This window comes from Protopterus annectens, chromosome 6.part0 (assembly GCF_019279795.1).
Source record: "Protopterus annectens isolate FY-2018-M chromosome 6.part0, PAN1.0, whole genome shotgun sequence".
Lineage (NCBI taxonomy): Eukaryota > Metazoa > Chordata > Ceratodontiformes > Protopteridae > Protopterus > Protopterus annectens.
Window position 1 is genome coordinate 610673864 of NC_056737.1, and position 20681 is coordinate 610694544.

General features: G+C 44.1%; 1 protein-coding gene across 1 annotated transcript in view; it reads right to left on the bottom strand.

The window, feature by feature from the left end:
- POLE2 (DNA polymerase epsilon 2, accessory subunit) overlaps positions 1-20681 on the bottom strand; it is a gene marked incomplete in the record, with an annotated part of 1055700 nt that overhangs the window by 885949 nt on the left and 149070 nt on the right. The window contains 1 exon segment of the mRNA XM_044074281.1: positions 1693-1768. Within this exon segment, the coding sequence (XP_043930216.1) occupies positions 1693-1768 (76 nt within the window).

Genomic DNA, 20681 nt, shown 5'->3' on the forward strand with positions numbered 1-20681 from the left:
TATATATATATATATATATATATATATATATATATATATATATAGACACACACACACACACACACACACAAAACACACATATACATATGTACAATTTTTTTTATTGTCTCTACCTATTCTTCATTGTACTTTGCCCCCTTATATTATAATTTCTGTAAAGTGGAAATGCTACATATATCTCTGTTATGCTGGAATTGCACATTTGTGCCAGTTTTCGTTTGCTCTCTGAGCAAGAGTCATGGATGAAAATAGTCAGACTACCCCACTTACTTGGTAAACAAACAAGTAAATAAGTAAATGCAGAAGGCAAAAAAAGTTTTCCTATCTGCCAAATCAGCCCTGAAAGCCAGCAACTCATTTAGAAGGGGCACCGACTTATATGACAATTAAGTCATTTATACAGGAGTGACTTTTCAGTGGAGCCACATAAACCTATTGCAACTGCACAAGTATATTTCTTTTCTTCCTTTTTCCTCAAGACTTGTTTGCCCCATTCTATCCTACATACTTATTGACCCATAACCTCCACACCCTTCCTACAGCTATACATTAACACTGTGTTCCATCTCCCCCTCTCAATTCTGCATTCACATTTATTCTACCTTGGATCGTACTTTCACAATCTCTCCTCTCTTCATTTACCTTCATTACTCCTAATCTACTCATCTTCTCTCTGCCATCCTTACTCCAACTTTATCCCTTTCTCCGTACCTCTGAATTTATTGTACACCACCACGTAATTTATTATACACCACTGCTGTATTTCTGAATATATTATACTCTACCTTACACAGAACATTCTCCTTACAGCCCTTACACCAGATTTCTTTATCTGTCCTAACAAACTCTAACTTTAAAATCAATTCTCAATTCTGTATGAAAAATTTATCTCGGTTATTTATTGTTGTTGTTGTTTGTCTTTTCCCGGTTAGTGGAACAGTGGAACTCCGGTCCGCTAATGATTGGCAGTAGATTTTTACGGTGCCAAGTTGCCAGCTCAACGTCCAACCTTCAACAAAGGCACACCCATTCACGCATGTCTTTCGGAACGCCACTCGACCGCGGGGAGGACATGCAGACTCCACATAGAAGGCACTCCCCGCACTCCAGCCGAGAATCAAACGGGAGAACCTCTTGCTGTGAAGCAACAACGCTACTGCTGCACCACCGTGGATCTAGTATCTCTGTTATTTGTTACTGTTATTAATGTATAGTAAAACACATACCAAATTAAGCTGCTATTGTCAATATAAACAATAATTCTATTTTTTTATGACTTAATTGTTACTATCATTGTACAATGTAGTCTTTTACCCAAACTGATTCAGGTCATGTTTGAAATGGGTGTCTTGATCAGCACACTTGTCAAAATGATTATGTGTATATTTATTTATTTATTTATACAAGTAAAATATAATTTAACCATGAACAAGCAGACAATACATGGAAACAAAGAGCAAATATTTTCACCACAGAAACACAACTGAGAAAGCAGTGAAGATTTAGAGGTTAAGCAAAGTCACAAAAAAATTCAGTAACCAGAAGCATGACTGAAAAATTAAAACTGTAAAGACTTGGACTTTGAGCAAAATGCAAAAATACTAAACACAAGATGCTAGATGTCAATTCCAAATACATAAAATTAAAAGTTGTGATAAAAATGAAAATGCAATAAAAAGTCCTTCAACTTACATGGTTTCATCACATGACTGACTACATTCCTGAACTGCAACTTCAACAGTGATCTTCTCAATCATATTAGAGGATACTGCAAGTTAAAGCAAATGTAACAAATTAGTACAAAGACACCAGACAAATATTTTTTGGGGAGGGCGAAAATGTTTAACCCAATGGCCTAATAGAATGTTTAAACTACTCCAATATGAGGGGAAAAAAAAACATTTATTATTTAACAAACTTAAGTGCACTGCAAACATACTAAGCATCTATTGTCAAATTAGACCAGGAAGAAATTACTAAGCACTGTATTACAATGTTTTGTTGGAAGCCATCACATTATGGAGTTTACATCTGAATCCCATATATGGTACATTGCCCACTTCAGAAACAATTTCACACTGTAGATGCAAGAAAAATGTTATCCAGCTGAGTCCATATGGTAAATGTAATGGTGGACTATATCATATGACTTGCACTTTTATCTAATGAGACTTGAACAGCTCTGCTACAGATTGATGAAGTCCTGTGGATAAAAACGCTTACTCTTCATTTTAAATGAAGTTCTGCTTCTGTTTATGAGCTATTGTTCCTTTAAGTGAGATTTTCAATAAGAAATAGATGGCAGTTCTTTCATATGCTGATGAAAATCTCAAGGTTACCTCATATATAAATGCAAAAATCCATGAGAACTATAGAAATTACAGTCAAAGCAATAAAACCAACAACATGGCTGCACTTAACTGATGACAATATAAGCTATTCTACGAAACAAGTTGTGACATCCCTCCTCTGGGCCAGTAATCAAGGAGCTTCAAGTCCTCACCACTGTCAAAATTGACGGACGTTCAGTTGGAACAAAAATAGATAAAGGAGAAAACAAAATAGAACACTGCCACAAATCCACTAAAGCCAGGGTATATTATCCAGTAAAAGATTTATTCTGGTACCTCAGCCTTTCGCCTTCTAAGGAATAATTCGACATCAAAGAAGTAATTCATGCACACAGGTACTTCAAAAGGAGGGGTAGCAAGGAATAAGAGAGACTGTTCTTTGTGACAAAATATTCTCCTTTCTCAAGCATGTTGAAGAACATTGTAAGAGAACATTGTCATTTAGTATCTGAGAATGCAAATGTGGGACATCTTTTTTCAAAACATGTGACTTTTTCTTATGGGAGATATAACAATTTGAAGGAAATACTGAATGGAGATGGTGTCTTTGGTGGTGGGGCACAGAGAGTGGGCACACGGGCATGTGGTTAATGCTTGGTATGTTGCAGGGTTAAAAATGCAAGTGGGTGCAAGATTAATGGCAGATTATACAGGGCCAGGGAGGCATTTAACTTTAATTCCCAAGGTGTTGTGTATATTATTGGATGCAGTTGCCAGCAAACTAAGTGGTATGTTGGACAAACAAAAAGAAAGGTTAAGGTTAGAATCATGGAACACTTTGGGGATGTGAGAAAATGTAATACCAACAATCCTGTAGGCTACCACTTTGCGTCTGCATATGGGGGCTCTGAGAATAGTTTATTTTTTAGTGTATTAGCATGGCCTAATTTGAAATTTGGGGGTAGTTTTAAAGATGAACTCAACAGGTTAGAATGCAGAATGATTTTGAATTTAAAACGCTCTCTCCTAGAGGTATGAATATTGATAGTAATTTAACATTGTAAACATTTAATCACATATTAAAGAATGTATGATATGTTTGTATATTTAAATGTTATATGTTTATAAAATCTTACAGGAATGTTTTTCTGTTTATTATTAACTACAACTTAATGGTTAAAAAGTTTATAATATAAAATTATTTGTTTTTTAATAGTACTAATTGAATAATTGTTTAATTAAATGTCAGCATTGGATATTTATAGGGTGCATTTTTGATGATGAATTATTCCTTAGAAGGCAAAAGGCTGAGGTACCAGAATAAATCTTTTACTGGATGATATACCCTGGCTTTAGAGGATTTGTGGCAGTGTTCTATTTTCTTTTCTACTTCGTGCATTTTTCAACAAAAATAGATACATGCAGTATTTTTTAGATGCTGCTCTCTGCACGAAGCACAATTTCCCTTAAAAGCACACAGGGAACACACTCCCGTCCTGGGGCTGGGTTTCTCTCAGTCTCTCTCCAGGCCCCAAATAAGACTTCCCACTGACACAGCTACAGGAGTTAAGTCTTTAGCTGGGTGTTCCAAGCCTGGTCCTCTACCACCCTCTCTGTCCCTGTTCAAAGTAGCTGATACATGCATTCTCTTTGAGCTTTGGTTTTCACACACACGCCTGGGAAAGGCTGGCATGCTTTACTAGCTCTACCACCTTTGGCCAGGCTATAAGGTAGATCACTGCCACCAGAACGCCCACAAAGCCAGCTACTCTAAGATTCTTACCAGAGTTCACAATTATACTGAGTGAAATTAATACTAATACCAATGGTAAAACTGACCAAACAGCAAGGCTTTTAGGAGGGGCCACAGTGTCAACAAATATATAAGTACTCTCAAAGGTTAAAATATTTGCTAAAAGACCAGCCACAGTGAAAAGTTTAAATATACTTAATAATAAATAATAAAAGAACATGTAAATACTAAATATATATTTACAATAAATACCAGAGTTTTAATCACAGAAAATATTGCAAATAAAACAGATAGAAAGTTTCACACAGATACAGAAAAACAATATTTAACTAATCTCACTATATTTTCCAGATTGATCTAAAGAATTACTGTCCCCTAGTTCACTTACTAGAGCAAGGCAAGATGAAGTAGGTGAGTGGTCCTTCTTTATCAGGTTTCACAGACAGACTGATGAGAGATGAGTGACATCTCTCACTAATATATAAATATCATTTCAGTGCTGGCTATAGAATTACATCACATCTGGTCACTGACTCTTGTTCCCAAACTACCCCCTTTACTAGAAACTGAACCAGAGTTTAACACGTGTGATAATACACATATATAGAATTTTGTTAAGATGTGTTACAGCATCTGGAAGCTGCAAAACATTTTTAACACTTCCATTCTTCCTACAAAGCTATTAAGCCAGGCTTATCACAGGCATTTCGTGATGAGGGAGGGCTCGTGTGCAACATGATAATTAGAGATTGCTGCCAACTGCACCTTTATAGTGGAGGCAGCCGAACCCTGTCTAAACAGTGTTGCTAAGAAATCTAACACCGTCGACACAGGGGCTGTAAGGGGATCAAGATCACGTTGCTGAGCCCAAATTGCAAATCTCTTCCATTTACTAGAGTATATTTTCCTAGTAGAAGACTTGTGGGAGGAGGACAGAATATGTACTACTTCCGGGGTAAGGATATGCTGTCTGACTAAGGTCGGAAGTGGAGAAGCCAGGCAGCGAGCTTGAAAGTTCGTAGGGATGGATGGAGTTGTCCTGACTGATGAGTCAATAGGTCTGGAGCTGGGTCCAGAATCCAAGGACCATCCACCGCATACTTTCGAAGGAAGGGGAACCAAACTTGACGGGGTCAGTGTGGTGCGATCAAGATCATCTTGCTTCCCAAGCAGGTAGCCTTCTGAATGACTCTTGGTAGAAGAGGGACCGGAGGGAAGGCATAGAGCAGACCGGAGGGCCAATTGTGGACTATAGCATCCCTGGGTGACTCCCCCTGTGGGGGGATCAGAGTGAAAAAATTGCTGCACTTCGCATTCAGGGGGCTGGCAAAGAGGTCGCAGCAGGTAAGGCCCCACCTAGAGAAGATCTGAGAAGCCACTCGATCGTTCAGGGACCACTCGTGAGGCATCAGAATAGCTCTGCTCAGCCTGTCTGCTATCACATTGGACTTCCCCGGAATGTGCGTTGCCACTAGAAAGCGCTGGGAAGCGATCACCCAATTCCACACTCTAATGGCCTCCCTGGAAAGGGGGTAGGACTTGGTTCCTCCCTGCTTGTTCAGATACCAGACAATGGACATGTTGTCAGAAAGAATCGCAATAGTTCCCCTGGGAAGAGAGCTGTGAAGTGCCTGCAATGCTAAAAGCACCGCTCTCATCTCCAGAACATTGATATGCAAGTGAACCTCGTGGTCTTGCCACATACCTTGAACCGTCTTGCCCAGATAATGCCCCCCCACCCTATCTGGGAGGCGTCCGTGGTTACTGTGGCAATAGGGGACGGGGGGGCACAAGGGTCTCCCTTGATTCAGGTTGGACGAGAGAAGCCACCAACGCAGATCCTGCCGGCATCTCTCCGTGATGAGAATCGGATGGGACAAGGGACGATCCTGATATGACCACTGGGCCGAAAGGAGCCACTGAAGTAATCGCATGTGTAACCTGGCTAGCGGAACTAGAAGAATGGTAGCTGCCATTGATCAAAACAACTGAAGAACCATCCTGGCTTGTGCTTTTTCCCGGGGTAGTAAAGCCAGAACTTGGGCCTGTAACACTTTTATTCTCTCTGCCGGTAGGAAAGCTCGCATTTCTACAGAGTCTAGCTCTGCGCCGATAAAGGCAACATGCTGTGATGGCAGCAATACAGATTTTGCCCAGTTGAATGAAATCCCTAGGAGATGGCCCAATTTGACAGTAGCTCTTGTGGCTTGAACAAGTAGATGCCTGGTGGGGGGCGGTGAGGAGCCAGTCGTCTAGATAAGGAAACACCTGGAATCCTAGACGTCTCAGGTGAGCTGTCACCACTACCAGACACTTGGTGAACATCCTGTGGGCTGTGGTGAGACCAAAGGGCAGGGCTCAGAATTGAAAATGACTGGCTCCCAGGCGGAAGCGTAAATGATTCCTGGAGGCCTTGTTTATCTTGATGTGATAATAGGCATCCTTGAGATCGATGGTGCACATCCATACTCCTTTTCCAGCAAGGGGAAAATGGATTGCAACGTGACCATTCGGAACTTGGACTTCTTTACAAAGCGGTTTAAACGGCTGAGATCCAGAATGGGTCTCAAGTCCCCTGTTCTTTTTGGCACCAAAAATAATCTTGAGTAAGTTCCTAATCCGATCTGGTCTGTGGGGACTTGTTGGATGAGTACTTTTTCTAGCAGCCTTGAGACCTCTATTGCTGCCTGATCCCGTTGACTGGGTGGGACATCCGGGATTTTCCTTGATGGCGGGGGGGGACGGATAAAGGGAATGGTGTAACCTCCGGTGATGATACGAAGCACCTATCGATCCTGAGTGATGGACTCCCAGGCCTGGGAGTCCATCACTCAGGATCGATGATACGAAGCACCCATCGATCCTGAGTGATGGACTCCCAGGCCTGATGATGCTCCGAAAAACGACTCCCGACTGGCTCCAGAGACGCACAGTCGGGTAATCCCTCACGGACGTTGGTAAGAGGAACCACGAAAGGACTCTGGGTCTCCTGTATTGCGGGGGCCTCCACGGCCTCTAGGGCGACGCCTCCCATTAAAATTCCCCCCTCCTCTGCCCCTGGAGGGGGGGGGGTCACTATGATGGGCAGGGGAAGACTTTTGAGACTTTCTGAACCACATTTTCCCTCCCCTCTGAGCCTTGGGATAAGGTCTAGTGGGAAGCGAAAAACGGGCCCCAACGGCAGACAAGGTCTTACCCTCCTGCTCACATCTAGTGAGGGTGTCTTTCACTTTGAGTCCAAAAAGGGAGGACCCGTCGAATGGGGCGTCCGTGAAAAAAGACTTGAAAGCCTCCGCAAAATGACACAAGCGCATCCAAGCTTGCCTCCTAAGGGCTACGCCCGAACTCGCTGCTCTACCTGCCCCCTCGGCTGCATAAGATATGAGCCTCATGGACGAGTTGATGATGGAAGAAAAGGTAGACAGCTGGGCGTTAACAGGCTGGGCCAATGCCTCAGACAAGTTACCCGGCAGGCTATCTCCCAACTCCTTTAAGAGATCCCTTTGGAGCCGCGTAAAATGACACAAGTAATTCAGCGACCGCAAGGTAAAGATCGCTGAAGCCAGGGTACGCTTCCCATACCTATCCATACTCCTAGACTCCTTATTAGGAGGATGGATGGAAGTAGAAGCCTCTGCCATGTCCTGCTGAGTGGCAGACGCCACCACCATAGCATCCACAGGTACTCCCTTGGTCAAAAATTCTTTTCCAGGAGGCGCAGATAAGAACTTATTAGGGCGGCTAGAAACTGGCTCCACAGAGTCAGGGTGTTCCCACACCCTTTGACAAATAAGGTCCAATAATTCATCGAAGGGTGGAGACACCCAGGAGGCGGAAGGCTGGGCTCCGAAGGCCTTGAGGAAGACCGACTCCTCCTCAGAAGGGTTTTTGGATGGCCAGTCGCCCCGCTGTCTCAAGATCTCCAGGATATCGGAGAACGAGACATCATCAGAGGACGACTTCGGGGACCCTTCTGCATCATCGAGGTCGGTATCCGAGGTGACAGACTCATCTGGGGAGTCTACGTGCTTCCTCTTACACAACTTCTTCCTGGGAGGGTCTTCAGGCACAGACTCTGAAGGGCCCTCAGAAAGTAGGGGACCACACATGGAGGTATCCTCAGGCCTAGGAGCCCTGCTGTCCAGAGATAGGGGGGCACCAGAAGCTCTAGTCGCAGCGCCTGGGAAAGGAGTTTCCAATTCAGGGGAAGTCACTATGGATTTGGCCAGCGTGCTCCTCATAGCCTCGAAGGCAGGTCCACCAGAATCGGATGAAAAACCCGCCTCCGAGACCATCACCGGAGTCGGGGTACCCCTAGCCGAAGCACCAAGGGGGAGACTCGGAGCCGCAGCCTGAAGTCCCGATGTATCCCCCTCGGGTTCGACTGAGGACACCAGAGTACCGAAACCTGTAGAAGGAATGGAAAAGGTTGGAGCCGAGGTCGGATCCGAAAGACTAGCAGGAGGTTTCGGAGCCAACCCAGGGACTTCACTCGATTCAGCAGACTCCGGCTCCGACGACACCGAGGTTGTCGGAGGAGGAAGAAACGGAACCGATATAGTAACTGGCTCCGGAGCCGACTGGGCTGGAGCCAAAAATAATTTAGTTAACACTGGCGACTGGAGGAGCCTCTGGAGCACCCTATCAACATCCGAATCCGAGAGCCTGGAGGACTTGGAGGAGACAGAAGGGGGTCGAGAAACCTTCTCTGTTGGAACCAAGACAAGACTGGGGGAACGGCTCCAAATCAGCTCCAAAAGGATCGGAGCCGAAGGAGGCTCGAGAACCACCGCAACCTCCTTTGGCGCCGACGACCATTGAGTCAAATAAGCCGACCCCACAACAGACAAGTCTTCCTGCGGCTCCAAGACCAGTGGAGCCGAGGAAGGAGACAGCCTTGGACAGTACCTCCTGCGGCTCTGAGACCAGTGGAGCCGAGGAAGGAGACATAGTTTTTGACCTTTCCTCCGGAGGCTCCGATGAACTAGTCGGAGCAGGAGACTTCATTTTAGTCTTGGACCTGGATTTCTCAGAGGGAGGAGAAGACGCCAAAGTTTCCTCAAAGGAGGGTTTAATCAAACCCTTAAGGATAAGTTTATTTTTTTTCTCTCCTGTAAAACCCTGGCAGAGAAGGCATGACACACACTCCAGGATTCCTGCAAGTGTATGGCACCAAGACAATATATACAGATGGCATGGCCATCAGTCAGCGACATCTTATACGCACATTTGGCGCATTTTTTAAAGCCAGATGGCTTATGTTCTTTTGGTTCCTTGCCCGACATAAGGAACACAACCCACAAGTACAGCAACAAAAATTCGATTTAAAGGAACACAACCCACAAGTACAGCAACAAAAATTCGATTTAAACTATAAATCAACACGAAGCACACTCAGCAACACAAGGTAGGGAGGGAGGAAAGGGCTCTAACTTAAACGCCCGAACACTAACGACACAAGATAGTGTGGGGCAAAGGCCCTCTAACTTAAACGGGTCTAGCCCGCCAAACAGAAGGATTAACTAACACAAACGCAATCAGTCACAAAAAATGGATTCAACAGACAACGTAGCTATTAGAATAGCTTTTTTTGGTATAATAACTCGAGCAACAGCTATAAGTTCAAAAAAAGAGAGGGTACTTAGCCACAGCCAAGTCGAGACCACGTCGTTACTCTAGGAGGGGCAAACGAGATCTGGGGGTTTGGGCGTGGTGCATCCTGGGATACAGGGTTGGCCCAGCCAATGAGAGACTTCGTGCTAGTTATAGCGGCCAAGTCGGAGCCGATTCTCGGCTCCGAGCCCGTCAGTAATGAATGTAGGCGACATAGGATCACATTACATCAATACTTAACTAATCTCACTATATTTTCCTGACTGATCTAAAGAATTACTGTCCCCTAGTACACTTACTAGAGCAAGGCAAGATGAAGTAGGTGAGTGGTCCTTCTTTGTCAGGTTTCACAGACAGACTGATGAGAGTTGAGTGACATCTCTCACTAATATATAAATATTATTTCAGTGCTGGCTATAGAATTACATCACATCTGGTCACGGACTCTTGTTCCCAAACTACCCCCTTTACTAGAAACTGAACCAGAGTTTAACACATGTGTGATAATACAGATATATAGAATTTTGTTAAGATGTGTTACAGCATCTGGAAGCTGTAAAAGATTTTTAACACTTCCATTCTTCCTACAAAGCTATTAAGCCAGGCTTATCACAGACATTTCGTCTCTGTCTATAGTCAGAACTGTAAGATACAATCTTTATGGCCTAAACTAGGTAATTTAATTTCAGACTATTTTTCAAAGTTAGCTTAACTAAAATTAATCTTTTCCCTTCTGTTACAATATATTAATTTTAACAGTTACAATACAGTCTGACATACAGGTACATTTCTTTTCTGTCCAGCAGGACTCGTACATTTTTAGCACAAGCAGCTTTGCAAACATATTTTTAACACAAGCATCTGTACAAATTGGTTTGATATACAAATGACATACAATTCTTTACAAAGCTCCAGCTAATTATGCTGGCATATGTTCTACATCTACTGCCTTACTTCTCCTGGCATAGCTGTCAATACCTCACATCATCACACAAGTAATATGTGGCTTCAGACAATATTACAGTATATTTTTTCACTGTTATATCTCTTTGCTATATTCAAGCCTGTATCTACTTCTAATGAATGCAGAACACTGTATATACCTCTGCAAGTTATGTATATGCTCCATTTCTAAATGATGTTTATGTAAGCTTGTAGAAATTCTCTCTCTCATGTATATACACTTGCCTACATTTTGTATTGCTTTTGATATCGTGCAAATGTATTTTATGTATATGTTAAAACTGGTGTTAAATGTGGAGCTTTTCTCCCCTAGCCTCTACTGAAAGGGTTTTACCCTTGGACTTTCCTGGCCAACTAAAATGTAATTTAATTTATTATCTTTATTTGCTTATAATCCATGCAAAAATAACAATTTACAGAATGTAACCAGTCTTTACCAATGAACTAATTAACCTGGTTTACCTACAGCTCGAACTACCATTGCAAAAGCAAGAAACCAGACAAACACTAATATTCCATATTGAAGCAGCACATCTGGTGGAGTCAAAAGCTCAGGCAAGGGATAGGTAAGATGAGCAGTCAAGGACCAGCATGCCTTCCTTGGATAGAGGAGGACTGCCATGACTGGAAAGTCCACAGAGGAGATCAGGAGTTAACATATATCAAAAGTAATTTCTGTATGTTAAACACAAAGGTTTGACTGGAGTAGTTTTTCTTTGACACACACAATTTAAGGATGTTCTTGTAAATATTGCATGCAATAAATAAAATTGCTATAGTGGTGGCGAAAGTTAGTATTATGAATATTACAGTGAACAAAAGCAACAGTTAGTTGTACCTCAAGCTTCAAAAGTATCAACGTGTATTTCAAGAATGCATCCTAGATGAGCAATGCATTATTTGTATTACTGACTATTGCATTTTTAAGAAACATGTTAGAAACTTAAAAAAGCACCCAGATTGTTTTAAATTATAAAACAGCAACATTTGGGGAAAACTTGGCAAGACTAGGATAGTCTGAATTTTGTACAACATGTATTCAACTTAACTTGTTTGTTTGTGTCTTTTGGCTTTTCCCAGTTAGGGGTCGCCACAGCGGAACTCCGGTCCGCTAATGATTGGCAGTAGAGTTTTACGTGCTGGCTTGCCGGGCCTAACGCACAACCTTCAATGAAGGAATGCCCATTCATGCATGTCGCCACACAGAAGACGCTCTAACTGAGAATCAAACGGGCAATGTCAAACTGTGAGGCGACAACGCTACCGCAGCACCACCACCGCAGTATGTATTCAACTTAACTAAACAAGAAAATCTATTTAAATCAAAGGATATGATGTTGAGAACATACTCTTTTTGTGACATTATGCAATGCAAAATATTTATGTTGTGTGATTTTATTTTAATACCTTTAACAAGGGTCATGCTGTTCCAGGGACATGGACTATGAGCCATGATCTCATTTATGTAGATGTGCTTCCCAGCAGCAAAGGCCATATCCCAAATTCCCTGGACCCTCAGCTCCCCAACATGTGTTCCACAGACCAGTTTAAGGAGTCTATAGTGAGCATCCGAGTCCACAGATAGAAAGCAAATTTATATACTACAATAGTTCTTTTTTGATGCAGAGCTATATTGAAAAGGACATTTTGACACCACTTGTTTCTCAGGTACCAATCCAGTTTTCTTATAGACAGTCTTGACAAAGGGATCATTTTAGGACACAGGAGGGTATAAACCACAGGACTCTGAGGAACACTTGCAGAGAAGTGTTTCTGCTTGGAGACAGAACTTAAGTATTGGGATAGGAAGAGAACAGTGTCTGAGAGGAGGAATGCCCTTTATTGGTCAGTGTCCAACAATATCCCCAAGGAAAAAGACTTTCCTCTAGGGAGAAAGGTGTAATTTTCAAAGATTTGAGGAAAGTTCCAGGGACTGGAAGCAATTCAAAGTAGTCTACACAGCTTCAAAACCTCCTTTGAGGATGTTGCCTTATGTTGCCTAGATAAGGCAAATCACCTGGTATGCATAAATATGCATTTACTGGAGCCAGGAACAGTAAACAAACCACAGGCAAGGAGGAGAACTGGTAGTGGGAACTTCCTACTTTGAGTGAGAAATGATCTGTCTACTCAGGCTATGGGGATATAGAGATGTGTATCCTTTAAGTCCAGGGTGACAGTGCAAGCTTGTGGAAGACGTAAAGGTAAAAGCTATGTAAGGTTAGCATTTTGAATTTTGACACAATTAGAAAACTTGTTTACACTGGAGAGATCCAAAATAGTCTAGAGTAAAATTCCATTCTTTTTTCTTTCTCCAGTACCATCTTCATGGCTCCTTGGGACAGCAGATCTTGGAGCAAGGGAGTAATGAGGTGAAACTCGTCCTTGGGGGAAACATAGAATGATATAAAAAGGGGAAAAAAAGGAAGTGCAGACTGTAACCCTCCTTTACTATCTGAAGGATCCACTTCTCCTGAGTGATGACCCCCATTGTTCCACAAAGAGGGCCAGTGTCCCTCTTAACTTTAATAGGTAGGGCAGGGAGGGCAAAGAAGGCAATGAGTAGAGATTTTGAGTCCCCCTTTGGGCAGCTTGTTATTTATTTTGCCCTTGTCCTGCTAACTGACTAGCTTTTACCAAGAACCTAACATATACAAGTGCAGGGGAAATGAAAACATAATCATTGACAAATTGCATAGTTTTCCTCCATCTTCTTAAACACCATTTATAAAGGGAGTCTAAACAGCATACAGATGCTCATTGTTCTGTTTTTGCATTCTCTGGCAAGAGCAGTGGCCCAAGTTATATTTTATTTTGAATGTCTTAACCAGGGTAGAGCACTGATACCTTTGGATCTATTTCAGTCCCAACACTGCGATAAAAACAATAGATACATGACATTATATACAAAGTAAATAAGAAACCACAATATATACATGCATTATAAACAGAATGCATATCAAAGTTGGACCTGGATTATAAAGACAATAGTTATCACAATATTCAGAGTAAATGACAAAACACAATATATACATGCCTTATATTACAGAGCAGATGTCACAAGATAGCATGTTGAAAGAATACAAATGAAAAGTAGAGTCGGTGCAAGCAATGTAGGGGGAAGCAGGGGAGTAATAAGTTAAGTAGTATGACAAGAGAAAGAGAAAAAAAGCAGATGTATTTTACTTCAGTCTTGCAACATAATTTTAGTTCTAACTGGAAACTGGGGTAAGATGCATGGTTTAAGTAAATACTGGACAAATTCCCACAGTTTGGGACCATAGACTGAGAAAGGCAAGGTTTTATGCAAGGAAGTCTAGTTTGGAGAAGAGGACCTGAGTGGGTAAAACTAAGGCTGTATATAATGATGCATCTCTGATTAGTTTGGAGGATAGTGGGGGAAGATTTCATTCTTGATAAGTTTGAATAACTGAGGACAGTAGAAAGTCAGCACATTACTTCACAAATGGCCAGTTAGTTTTTTCAATGGTTTTGCAACAATGTTCACTTCTTGTGAGAGAGTGAAGTCAGGCATGTTCACTTCCTTGGGGAAAAAGAGTGAAGTCAGGCATGTTTCATAACTTAAGGCCCTGCAGCAAGTACCCTACTTGCTCCATCCACTGCATCACAACCATTTGTCATGAAGAACCTGACAACCTGAAAAATGAAGCTGAAATATTCAGTTTCTCACTTTTTTATGCTCATTTCCTCCATCTCCTCCACCTTTTGTCTCAACTGGCTAAGAAAGGAATCCTCAACTTTAGCAAGTAAGACTGGCACTCAAAGGTCTAATGACCAGGGTACCGGAGGTGCAAATTATTTCCTCATGTGGTCAAGAATTCTATTTTCCTGTTTCCAAGATGGCTGCACACTGAGTAACAGCTTAATTTCAGCTCTCCCAGTGTGAAAACAGAAACTCGGAAAAGAGAACCAGTGAACTTGTCTTTTTGAGTAAATTTCAATAACTGGCTATTAACTGCACTGTCTGGATGCCAACAAAAAAATTCAGAGAGCCTGAAAGAAAATCAATCACAAGAGGTAAGGGAGAAAACACTGACTGGGACAATTTTGCAGCTGCTCAGCAAAAAAATAAAAAATGCAATGCAAGCTCCAGCGTTGGTATAAGACATGACTTCCAGTAATCTCTAAGAAAAAATAAGTCAAATGTGCTCGGAACTGATGAAAATAAATGAAACACTGAAGGAGTATATCAACTCAAATAACAAAAGGCTGGAAAAAATGGAAGAAACTTTAAACAGATATTCAGATGAGGTGATAAAACTGCAAAAAATCAGAAGTGGAAATGAAGAAAAGGCTGGCCAATTACGAGACTGCTCAAGAAGAGATGTTAAAAAAAAAATAGCAGAATTAGAGGACAAAGCATGCAGGGAGAACCTGGGATTTTCTGCAGTACCAGAGAAGCTGGAAGGAACATACTGTATTAATTTTATGAAAGCACAAATAAGCAACTGGAGTGGTATTGCACAGCAGGAGTTGTTAACTGAAAGGATACGTCATGTCTATGCTCCAAACCTGGCCACGTCATAACAATGACACTTTCTAGATTATTTTTAAATGTGAATGGTCTCACAAATGTTGTTGTTTGTCTTTTTGGCTTTTTCCCGGTAAGGGGTTGCCACAGCGGAACTCCGGTCCGCTAATGATTGGCAGTAGATTTTTACGAAATGCCGAGGTGCCAGCTCCATGCCCAACCTTCAAGGAAGGCACGCCCATTTACGCACGCATGTCTTTCAAACACTACCCAACTGTGGGAAGGACATGCAGACTCCACACAGAAGGCACTCTCCAAGCCATGCCGAGAATCGAAACGGGAGAACCTCTTGCTGTGAGGTAACAACACTACCGCCGTACCACCGCAGCTACTTCATGGTCTCACAAATATATGCAAAAAAAAAGAAAGTGTTGTGAACTATATTAAAAAATGCAGAGTGCAAATAGCTACGTTACAGGAGACGTATTTCAAAAGAACTGTGTGTGAATTTGATAAAGAAAGGATTTCAGGATGGTTATTCTGTGGAATACTTGGGACACAGGAAAAGGCGAGTTACTTATATTAATTGCAAAAGGATCTCTAATAGTGACAGAGGTGGGAAAAAAGAGAATAATGGTAGTTATGTAGCACTAACAGGCTACTGGTAAGGGAGGAGAATTACACTGGCATGTATTTATATTCCACATAAAACTGCTATAACAGAGCTTAAGAAACTTCTGGAAGAAATAATCAGTTTTTTTGCAGGGAATATTGCTTATAGGTTGGGACTGGAATTTGATTTGCAGCAGTGAGGATGCATTTGGGGGCCCAGAAGAGAAAATATAACAAAAGAGGGTAGATTTTCTCAGAAATGTATGAACATATTTGGCATGGAAGATGTGAATTCAGTAGTAGGAGTTCAGACTAAATTTACATATTTTTCTCCAAGGTACAAAAACTGGGCTAGGCTAGACAGAAATTATATTTCACAGGAACGTATACAATTAATTGAAAGTTTTGATATGCATGCAATAACTATTAAGGATAACTTGCTGATATTAAATGCAACAAAAATGCAGGGTAATGAAATAAAAACGAGACAGAGAGGAATTTCTGGAATGGGTAGTGGAAATTAGAAGTTATGTACTCACCATAACGTTCCATCTGAGTAGGTAGTTCATTTGTCTGCAACCTGTGGGTTACGGATCCGATATCGGATCCGAGCCGGCAACTTGTTTCAAGCTAATGGATCCGAGCTCCTAGCTCCTCCCTTCACCCATAATCCCCTGCTAACCCTCCATGACCTCAGATCGAGTTTGCCCCTCAATATATTTCCAACAAAAGGATATCTAACTACTAGTAGATCCGAAGAAGGCCAGGGGGAAGGAGGGGGATATGGTTGCAGACAAATGAACTACCTACTCAGATGGAACGTTATGGTGAGTACATAACTTCTAAATCTGACGTAGGATGTTCATTTGTCAGCAACCTGTGGGACAGAGTCCCCAGCTACCTGCACCTTGGGTGGCCATCATGGAAGGATATTACGAAGCACCGCAGAGCCAAAAGATGCTCTCCCTCTAGAAAGCACGTCTAGTTTGTAGTGGTTAATAAAGGTATGAGATGAAGCCCAAGTGGCTGCAGAACAAATATCATCCAATGGAACTCTAGACTTGAAGGCCGCAGAGGTAGAAATGGAGCGGGTGGAATGAGCACGAACTCCTTCTGGTGCGGGTCTACCCGAGGCTTGATACGCCAGTAGGATACATTGAGAAATCCAGCGAGATAAAGATACTTTAGAGATAGCTTTCCCCAAGTTAAATTTGGCAAAGGAAACGAACAACTGGTCGGATTGTCTATGGCCAGCTGTCCTATGAGTATAAAAGTGAAGCTGCCTATGAACATCTAATGAGTGCAGCTTGTACTCTCCCTTATTCTGATATTTAGGGAAGAAAACTGGTAAATTTATGGATTGATTTATGTTGGTTTCTGATGCTATCTTGGGAAGAAAGGAGGGATTGATCCTGAGGTACACTCTATCTGGGTGAAAGATCAGGTAAGGAGGCTTCACAGAGAGAGCTTGAAGCTCCGACACTCTTTTCGCTGAAATGATGGCTACAAGGAATGCTGTTTTCCATGACAAGAATTTGAGATCTACTGAAGCAGCGGGTTCAAAGGGTGGAGCAGTCAAGGCTTGAAGAACTAATGTAAGATCCCAGGGGGGCACGGCTTCCTTTACAGGGGGTCTAAGTAAAAAGGTGCCCTTGAGAAAGGTTTTACACACCTTGGCCGACATCAAAGGCCCTGTATCATGTCCCACATGGTAATGCGATATGGCTGCCAATTGCACTTTGACAGTTGAACAACTAGCGCCTTCCTGAAAGAGTTCAGTTAGGAAGTCTAGTATGGATGGAAGAGGAGCCGTAAAGGGATCTAGATTGTGATGCTCCGCCCAGATGGAAAAATGTTTCCATTTACTGTGGTACACTTTCCTGGTGGAGGGCTTATGCGCTGCCACGAGGATGGCTTTGACTGGTGAAGAGATACCGGGAGTCCTAACTAGGAGTGGAACTGGAGCAAACAAGCTGTCAGTTTCAGATTGTCCAGGTTTGGAGTTGGTAAGTTAGACGGATGGGAGATGAGATCCGGAGTGGGATCTAGAATCCAAGGGTGATTCACAAGGTGAGACCACAGGTAAGGGAACCAAATTTGCCGAGGCCAGAATGGGGCAATGAGGATCATCTTGCTCCCCAACCATGAGGCTTTCTGTAAGAGTTGTATCATTAGTGGTAGAGGAGGATAGGCATAGAGTAGACCGGGTGGCCAAGCATGCACCAGAGCGTCTCTTGGAGTTTCCCCTGGAGGAGGGATTAGAGCGAAGAAATTGCCGCATTTGGTGTTTGATGGAGATGCAAAAAGATCGCAGCAGGGTTGCCCCCATGTTGCGAATATCTGCTTCGCTACTAGTGGATTGAGAGACCACTGCAGGGGTAAGAAGGGTGCGGCTGAGCTTGTCCGCTAGGATGTTGGTCCTCCCCGGAATGTGCGTTGCAATCAGAAAGCGGTTGGAGGAGATCGCCCATTCCCACACTCTCAAGGCTTCGCGGCATAGAGGGCAAGATCTGGTTCCCCCCTGTTTGTTGATGTACCAGACCACAGACATGTTGTCCGACTGAATTGCAATCGTTCCTGTGGGGAGGAGTCCCTGAAGTGCTTGCAACGCCAACAGCACCGCTCTCATCTCCAGAACGTTGATATGCAGGGAGGTCTCTGTATTGTTCCACATGCCTTGGACTGTCCTGCCTGAATAATGCCCCCCCACCCGAGGCGGGAAGCGTCCGTGGTCACCGTGGCGAGAGGGGGAGAGGTGCAGAAGGGACGGCCCGTATGGAAGTTCGAGGCTTGGAGCCACCATAGTAGCGCCCTCCTGCAAGCCTTGCTGATAGCAATGGGATGGTGGAGAGGAAGGGATAGAAAGGACCATTGCACTAGCAGAGTCCATTGCAGCACCCGCATGTTCAAATGGGTGCATGGAAGGAGCGTAATCGCTGCCGCCATGGAGCCTAGTGCCCTCAGGACCAATTCCGCTGGTGAAGCCTCTGATTGGAGGATAGCCCGCACATGAAGTTGTAAGTTCCGGATTCTCTCGGAAGTTAGGAAGGCTCCCAAATCTCTGGTGTCTATTCTGGCACCTATGAATTCTATGACCTGCGTTGGAGCCAGTAGAGATTTGCCGACGTTGATAGTAATGCCTAACTGTGGGGCTAGACGGAGAAAGAAGTCTCTGGCTGAGCAAAGTAGATGCCTTGTTGGTGCGGTCAGGAGCCAGTCGTCCAGGTACGGAAAGACCTGTATTCCCTGGAGTCTCAGGTGGGCCGCAATCACTGCTAATACCTTGGTGAACACCCTGGGGGCTGTGGTGAGGCCAAAGGGAAGGACCCTGAACTGGTAGTGACTGGCCCCCAGCTGGAAGCGAAGGAACCTCCTGGATCGTGTGTCCATTAAAATGTGGTAGTACGCATCCTTGAGGTCTATGGAGCACATCCAATCGTTCTCCCTCAAAAGGGGGAGAATAGATTGAAGAGTGACCATCCGGAATTTTTCCTTGGTTACTGACAGGTTCAAGCGGGAAAGGTCTAGGATCGGTCTCAAGTCCCCCGTCTTTTTTGGCACCAAAAAGAACCTGGAGTAGAACCCTAATCCGAGCTGGTCTTGGGGGACGGGCTGGATGGCTCTTTTTCTTAGCAGCTGCAGCCTCCCTCTGATCGGGTGGTACATCGGGGAGGTTCTTGGATTTGGGGACATGGAGTAGTGGTATTTTGTACCCTCTGGATATAATGCGAAGCACCCAGCGGTCTGTTGTGATGGACTCCCATGCCGCTAGGTGTTCCGAGAAGCGTCCCCCGACTGCCTCCAGAGTGGAGCAGCCGGGCAACCCCTCAGGGCTGCTGCGCGGGCTGCTCAGAGAAAGGTTCTCTGGACCCAAAGTTTCTCGGAGCCCCTCTGCCCCTGGGGCGGCGTCCTCCCTGTCCACCTCTGCCACGGTAGGACTGGTTGTCCTGAGCTGGTTGGGAATGTTGTGATTTTCGGAACCACATCTTCTTCTGACCCTTTTGGTTCCTCGAAAAGGATCACTGGGGAGCAGAGAAGCGGACTCCGACGGCAGACAACGTCTTCCCGTCCTTCGCTCTGGACAAGTGTCTCGCGAACTGTTTTGCCAAATAGGGGAGAACCATCGAAAGGGGCGTTCGCGAAGGATGCTTTAAAGGGCTCCACAAAATCTCAATGACGGAGCCAGGCCGGACGTCTCATGACTAGGCCTGCTCCGCTAGCCCTAGCGGCTCCCTCTGTGGCGTGGGACAATAGCCGCATAGAGGTGTTTGAAACTGATCTCAGAATGGCCATTTGGGTGGAGTACAATTGTTTGTCATCCTCCGACATGGACTCAGGGGGGGATGCAGCGTATTCTTTGATAAGATCCCGCTGCATCCTGATGACATGTGCCATATAGTTCAGAGACCTTACCGAGAAGGTCGCTGAACTAAAGACTCGCTTCCCTAAACGGTCCATCAAACGGGACTCTCTGCTCGGTGGATGGACTGAGGGGCTCTCCTGAGCCAATTCCCTCTTCGTGGCTGCCGCCGTCAACATGGCATTTGCGGGGGGGCCCCTTACTCCAATGTGATCGGTCTGAGGGGGGGCTAAGAATCCTATCCGGGCGTTTCGGTATTGGCTCCACGGTGTCCAGATCCTTCCACGCCCTGGTGGTAATGAGGTCCACCAGGGGGTCGGCTGGAGGGGACACCCAAGAGGTAGACGGGCCTACCTCGAATGCCTCCTGAAACACGGACTCGTCAGAGGAAGACTTGGGGGCAGACCACCCACCTCTGATCCTCAGCATCTCCATGATGTCTCCAAAGGAGACATCCTCAGGGGGCGATCTTGGGGAGCCTTCCCCTTCCTCCAAGTCCGTGTCCTCGGTTAAGGACTCAGGGGAGTCCACATGCCTCCTTTTGCACTTATGCTTACGGGGAACTTCCTTGGGGGGACTGTCCGAGGAGGCCTCGCC